At 31.2% G+C, this 8,024-nt stretch overlaps 1 protein-coding gene across 1 annotated transcript; it reads left to right on the top strand.

Annotated features, from left to right (window-relative positions):
- On the top strand, window positions 7,113-7,961 carry LOC104768014. The gene has a single exon (XM_010491963.1). It carries the CDS (start codon window positions 7,113-7,115, stop codon window positions 7,959-7,961), a length of 849 nt encoding a protein of 282 aa, XP_010490265.1.

Raw genomic sequence — 8,024 nt, 5'->3', positions numbered from 1 at the left:
TTCTTCTTTGCTTTTTTTTTTTTTTTTTTTTTTTTTTTTTTTTTTTTTTTTTTTACGGCTTCTGACTTTTGTTGCTAGCACATATGTGAGCGAATTTGTAAACGTTTTCTTTTTGTAATATCTGAAAATGGCACATTTTTTAATTTTTGCGTAGGGTACTCGTGCAATGTATAATGTATGTACGCATACATACCGCCGTCTTGTTAACAAAACTACAGGAGAGGAGACTTTGTGAACCCTAAGTCCCTAAGAGAAGTCAACCATGTAGATACTTGAGTCTCTTGTTGTTGATGCCATTCGTTCGTAAAAGAAGCAAAAGAGGTCGTGATGTTGTTGTGGTGATGAGTCTCGTGGAGGAGAAACGTACCGTACGGACCCGTGGTTCTCACTGGTCACCGTCGATCACCGCCATTGGTCAATCAGCCACCGTGTGTCACTGGAGATGTCACCCGCTGACACCGGAGCAGCCGTAACCCATCGTCGAGGCCATTATAGGTAAGGAAACTTAGATTTGTTTTATAACTTGGCTGGAAATTACCGACTGTTGTAGACCTAATCCTTCATCTGTTGCTTGCTTGTGATGTATGTTGCTGCGCCATGGGGAAGTAGCCACCGTGTGACTAAACCGCCACGTTGAGTCGTCGAGTAGACCCGCCGAGAAAAGTTGCAGAGATCTCAGTGTGTGTTTCAGTGTTTGTGTTGTGTTGTTTTGTTGATTATTAAACCGATAGCTTAAACCAAGCTAAACCAAGAGATCTCATGTTTAATTAAACCACAGTAGATTGGTAACGTGATAATACACGTACGGGATTATGGAGTTGTGCGATTAGTATGAATTGGGTTTGTGGAATTGATTAAAATCGGTTATGTAGTTACGGAGATAAATTGGGATTGCAAAACCGGAACGTATTATATCATAGTTGTGGGAATGAAATTGTGGTGTATTAAATTATTGGATTTCGGTCTAATTAATTTAATAGGGAAACATCAATTAACAATTAAACTGGATTTTGGTTATTAGATTAAACCATAGATTATTATTGGAATATAATCTTTGATCGATTAATCTAAACCATGCTGATTAAGAAGTGTTGTTGAACCGTATTTGCGTTGTTGTTATTTCTAAACCGAGGATTTGACCCGTTTGGCTAAGGTGAGAACTAGTTGGATAGTTACTTACTCTAGAGTTAAGTTGAGCATACCTACAAGTTGCATATATTATGAATAACTGTATTTTTTTGTTGAGTATATTAATATTTATTAGTATATAAATATATTTTTATAAAGTATAAAAAAAAGAATTACTATCTTAGAGTTGAATATTGAACTGAAATGGATATTTTATGTGTGTTGATTGATGATGGCGTCATTACGGAAATGCATATTTGTTTGTGGTAAAATAAGTGTTTGTATGTGAGGAGATAGGTGCCAAGGGCACGTAAATGCGGTGAGCCGCAGAGAGTCATGCAAGGAGAGATCCTTGTAGTTGTGTGGTGGTCTACGGGCACAGAATGCGGGTAGATCAGGATTGGCTGACGAGTGTGTTGTGCGTGGAAGAAGTGCAAGAAGCAAGAGGAATCCGGATACGCAAGCGAAAATGTGCAGGAAGAAGTGCGAAAGCATGAAGAATCCAGTAACGCACGGGTTGGCGTGTCATGACACGTGTTATCATGGGATGTAATTCTATTTGTGTGATGTGTGCGTATGTTTGTGTGTCACAGGATTTAGGACACAGTGATTGATGCTTGTCTGTTTAGACTTTGGGGTTGTTTAAACGTACTTGGATGTGGAGACTTCGGGAGCCTTGAGGCTTTCCCTCACTGAGTAATTATCAATTGCTAATCTCTCTCTTTCTTTTGCAGGTTTGTTAAGTCAAGTGTTTGTTTTGTATCATTAGTCGGTGGATTTGCAATTAAAGAGTGTTTTTAGGTCGGGCTATGAAGTCAACCTTTTGACCAGCTCCGGATACTGAGTTCGGGTATTACAATTTTCCTAGAGCTTCATAAGAAACTACCTTTAACGAACGATCCAGAGTTAACATGTAAACAATGAAGAACTTATTCATTTGATGCTTTCAAAAAAAACGTCAAGAAAAGTTATGAACCCACTGAAGTTATGGACATATAAATCCTTAATCCAATTCCAAAAAAAAAAAAAAAAATCTCAATTCTTATTATCTTTTTGCTCATTTTTTTTTTGCAACAAACAATAAAAATGGAGGATTTTGGATAAAAAAAATAAGGAAAATACACAATAAGAATATGAGAGAAGATTATGTGGAATTTTTAGATTATGGGAGATTTAAATGAGTTTTTACAATATTTGGTGGAAATGCTAGATTTTTTATAGTAAAAAAAGAAAAACAATTTGTTATTTTGTGAGATTTTTTAAAGAATAATAATAGTGTTTGTAGAAGATCTTTAAAACAAAATATTACAAGACAAGTCACTCTACAAAAAGTTTCTCCAATAACTCTTATGAAAGATCTCATATATAACAACATTAAGAATGAGACATACCAACAAGTATACTGCACAGGTCTCTCTCTGTACAATGTTTTTCCTGGAGCTTCATAAGAAACTACCATTAACAAAAGCTACAGAGCCAACATGTAAACAATCAAGGACTTATTCATTTGATGCTTTCAAAAAAACGTCAAAAAGTTATGAACTTCATGAACGCATTGAAGTTATGGACATATAAATCCTTAATCCAATTCCAAGAAACAAAAAAAAATCCCAATTGTATTATCTTTTTGATTTTTTCTTTTAGTAAACAAAAACAATGGAGGATTTTTGGATAAAAATATGGAAAATACACAATTGATTGAGAGTCAGGAATCTGGATTCAATATATGAAATGGAAAAGTAGAATCTTCATTTAAACCCAGTAACGTTTTGAAATTGAAGAACAAGAGACATATTAGAATAAGAACAAGAGAGATATGACTATGTAGAAAAGAACGACAATTTTTTTTCTTGTGTGATTTTTAGTTTATTTTTGTTATTAATAACAAATCCTATGAAATAACCGTTTTATTGGTAAAATATGCTCTTTTCAAGTACACAAGTTTTCAAAGTCTCATAACATATGTACTTGAAAGGAGAAAATCTCACCTATCAAAATGTTATTTCATAGGATTTTATTTATTAATAAAAATAGAATAATACTAAAAAATCAAAAAAAAAATTATTATTCTTTTCTACGTAGTATCTCTTCTGTAGGGGAAAATAATTAGAAAACATAAACTAATATCTATATTAGTATCTTATTATATAAAGCTTGATGTCAAAATTACTAATTAACGAGATCATGACACGTGTCAATTGTATCATTCAGATATTGACATGTGTCAACTACAGATTTATTAGCTTGATATCAAAATTACTAATTAATGAGATCGTGACACGTGTCAATTGTATCATTCAGATATTGACATGTCTCAACTACAGATTTATTAAAAATTTAAAATGTAAAAATTCAAAACTTACCATAAAAGATGTTTTATATAAAATTAAAATAGATAAAGAAAATCTAATTTTATTTTAAAAAATTAAAAAGAAAAAAACTTTTGTAAACTTCCAAATATAAAACAAAAGTTTTTTTAACAGTTTTAAAAATATTAACAGATTTAAAATTTAGAATGATCATTATATAAAAATTATATATATATCATAAAATTCGAAATTATAATAATATTTATTTATTTTAGTTTTAAGTTGCTAAATTCACAAAAATTACTTTTTATATAAGATAAGAAAAATGATTGTGAAAATTATAATTACTAATTAACGAGATCGTGACACGTGTCAATTGTATCATTCAGATATTGACATGTGTCAACTACAGATTTATTAGCTTGATGTCAAAATTATTAATTAACGAGATCGTGACACGTGTCAATTGTATTATTCAGATATTGACATGTGTCAACTACAGATTTATTAAAAATTTAAAATGTAAATATTCAAACTTACCATGAAAGATGTTTTATATAAAAGTAAAATAGATAAAGAAAATCTAATTTTATTTAAAAAATTTTAAAGAAAAATACTTTTGTAAACTTCCAAATATAAAATAAAAGTTTTTTTTAACAGTTTTAAAAATATTAACAGATTTAAAATTTAGAATGATCATTATAAAAAAATTATATATATATATATATATATCATAAAATTCGAAATTATAATAATATTTATTTATTTTAGTTTTAAGTTGCTAAATTCACAAAATTACTTTTTATATAAGATAAGAAAAATGATTCTGAAAATTATAATTACTAGTTAACGAGATCGTGACATGTGTCAATTGTATCATTCAGATATTGACATGTGTCAACTACAGATTTATTAGCTTGATGTCAAAATTACTAATTAACAAGATCGTGACACATGTCAATTGTATTATTCCGATATTGACATGTGTCAACTACAGATTTATTAAAAATTTAAAATGTAAAAATTCAAAACTTACCATAAAAGATGTTTTATATAAAAGTAAAATAGATAAAGAAAATCTAATTTAATTTAAAAAATTTTAAAGAAAAAAACTTTTGTAAACTTCCAAATATAAAACAAAAGTTTTTTGTAACAGTTTTAAAAATATTAACAGATTTAAAATTTAGAATGATCATTATAAAAAAATTATATATATATATATATCACAAAATTTGAAATTATAATAATATTTATTTGTTTTAGTTTTAAGTTGCTAAATTCACAAAATTACTTTCTATATAAGATAAGAAAAATGATTGTGAAAATTATAAAATTAATTATTGCTTCTAAAATAAATGTAAATACTCACCTTTACATAAAGAAAAAGATTGTTGAAGTAAAAAAAAAAATCGTCTCATATTTTTTCACCAATCAAATAATTTATTTAAAAAAATTGCTATTGTAACATATAAGTTAGAAGTATGTAAGATTAGCATATGCGTTTAACTATAAAAATGTTAAAGTGATGTAGATAGTAGATTTGTAAATGAATATACATTTGTGTATTATAACAAAAAAAAATAACTATTTTCTATAACTAAAATTTTATCTCTTTACTTTTATATATTGTTTATACTCACAAAAATAATTAAATATATATTCTTTGTTAAATTTAATATGTTCATAAAGACAATTTGTTGGTAGTAGTCACTAAAGAGTATATTTTATCAGTAAAATATATTTGTGTATACAAATACACTTTTAATGGTAATGTAGATAGTGGTGTATTATAGCAAAAAAAACTATTTTCTATAACTAAAAGTTTATATCTTTACTTTTATACATTGTTTATACTTACAAAAAGAATTAAATATATATTCTTTGTTAAATTTTATTTTATTTTGACTTTGAATTCATCTACAACTATTTTCTTTAACTAAATTACTTGGTTAGTTGCCCAAGCTGGAGAGAAGGGTTTACAAAAGAAACTTCAGAGATAAGAGAACACGAAGCACGGGGAAGACAATCTGCCTTCGTATTTGATGCATGCAGATCCAAGAGATGGAGAATAGTAGGAAGGACTCCAGCGAGTTAAACTCATCGAGCAGGTTGGAGAAAGACGACCAATCTTCAGGGGACTGCACCATAGTAAGTAACTCAGCACAATCAGTCTCGAAATATTGACAAGCGATCCCTGCAGCATGTATCCGCTCCATGGCCCACAACAACGCTTCTAACTCCGAATGTAGGGGGAGGGACTCCGTGTTAGACACTTGGCCCCCACCAGCCCAATCTTTAATGCACATTGGTTTCTTTCCAAGAACCATCAATCTGACAACCAGATGAATAAATCTGGACATCTGAAGACGGAGATGGAGCTGACATGACCACCGTAAAAGAGAACGCCTATTCTCAGGCTAACTTATCACCCGAAGCTTGAGCAATTATATCATTCGCCTCGATCTCTAAACCTTAGAAAAACTCTTTAATTGATGGCCTTACAAATTACCCATAAAATCTATGGTAATTGAATAAGGCAGGATCCCCCTATTGAGAGGCACCCCTCCAGAAAACAAAATCCAAATTCGAGTAAACCGAATCATATGGAAAATCTTCTGACGAGAACAGAGTTGGAGATAAATTCCAAACTTCACATGAGCGAGGGCATTCAAAGAAAACATGATTAATAGTCTCAACCGCAGAGTCCTACTTTTTACACCAAATATCACATTGGATACCTCAGTGTGTCTATTTAATTTTATCTATAATTTTTACTTATTAAAAATATTTATTTTATATTATTTGTTAAACTTAATTTTATTTTAAAAACTCTAAACTCGCACATTGGACGGGTCCTAATCTAGTTTTTGAAATAAATTCTCATTTCAAAAAAATTACAAATAATATCATTAACTTTAATATTTTTTAATCAAAACTTCAAAATCAATTATAGGTAAGATTATCAAAACTTAAAATCAATTATTTATTTAACAACATATTACAGGGCAGGATAACAACATAAAATCAATCGTCTGTTATTGAATGTGAATATAACCCCGCTGCGGAGGTCGAAAAAAAAACCATCTATGATCATGAGGAGAGTCTCGTCGGAGCCGAAACTCTGATCGGATCATCTCTACCGTCGCTCTCCATGTCTCACCCACCTCCGCAGCGGCGCCGGTCAAAACCTTCAGTTTACCATATACACAGTCATGTACATATAAGCTTTCTCATCATCATCTTTTGAAATGATCACTTGGAGGAGCTTGTAAAAGGTGATGGCAACTGAAACAAGAGATCTGCTTCTTTCCATAAAACATCCAATACGACATTCGAAGTTGCTCTTTTTAAAAAAATATATATCAAAATCACTTAAAATTCAATAATCAAATCTTAACAAATTCTAAAATTCAAATCTCACCAAATGCTAAAATCACAAATTCAATAACCAAATCTCCTACAATTACACTCAAATCTCTCAATTTTTTAAAATATTAAAATCACATCAAATCTCCTAAAATATTTGTCGACTAATTAAAGAAAACATTATTTAACGAAAGATGAAACCTATGGAAAACTGGAGGAAACACCCTGTGATATCTTAGGGTTTATATAATAAAGATAGTGAGTAATGGTGTTTTGAGCCAAGAAAGTAAAAAAAGAAGATCAAAAGAAATGAATTTGAGATTACATCTTGGAGAGATGAAAGAAACATTTGATATGGAGAAAGCAGTGTGTAACCATGGTTTCTTCATGATGGCTCCAAACGTGTGGAACCCTTCATCAAAGTCACTACATCGACCGTTAACCCTTTCGGATTCTTCTTCCACGGATGTGACCATTTCTCATCCCTCCGGACTCTCAATTCTTGTAATCCAAGTCCACGGCATCAATAATGTTTCGAGAGTGGACGAATCACTCATCTTGCAACAAGTGGGGAGGATGCTGAGGTTGTCAGACAAGGACGAACGTGACATTGTTGAGTTTCAACAAGCCCATGAGGCCGCAAGGAAGAGTGGTTTCGGTAGGATTTTCCGCTCTCCGTCTCTCTTTGAAGATATGGTCAAATCTATTTTGTTGTGTAATTCCGATTGGGGTAAGACACTACTCATGGCTTCTCGTCTCTGCAAATTGCAATCAAAGCTAGCTGACGGCACAGTTAGGCCTCTTAGCGTATCAAAAAAGAGAAAACTAAACCCAAAACCCTGGAAGGCAGCTAATGGAAACTTCCCGAGTGCCAAGGAAATAGCAAGCCTTGATAAAGATGTGATAAATGAGCACTGTAAACTTGGATACAGAGCAAATCAAATAGTAAACTTAGCAAAGAAGGTTGAAAATGGTTCACTGAATCTTGAAAAGATGGAAATGGGAGAGATGGAAGTGGATGAAGTGGTTGGGAAACTGAAAAAGTTAAAGGGCTTTGGTCCTTTTGCTAGTGCTACAGTGCTTATGTGTATGGGTTATTACCATCTTGTTCCATCTGATACCGAAACCTTAAGACTCTTACGTGAGGTATATACTTAACTCCCTTTACATTTATCACTAATCTAATTTTAATTTGTGTCATTTAATGTTTGGAGGTGCATG

This window comes from Camelina sativa, chromosome 19 (assembly GCF_000633955.1).
Source record: "Camelina sativa cultivar DH55 chromosome 19, Cs, whole genome shotgun sequence".
Taxonomy (NCBI): Eukaryota; Viridiplantae; Streptophyta; class Magnoliopsida; order Brassicales; family Brassicaceae; genus Camelina; species Camelina sativa.
This window is presented reverse-complemented; position numbering and strand designations above follow the sequence as displayed.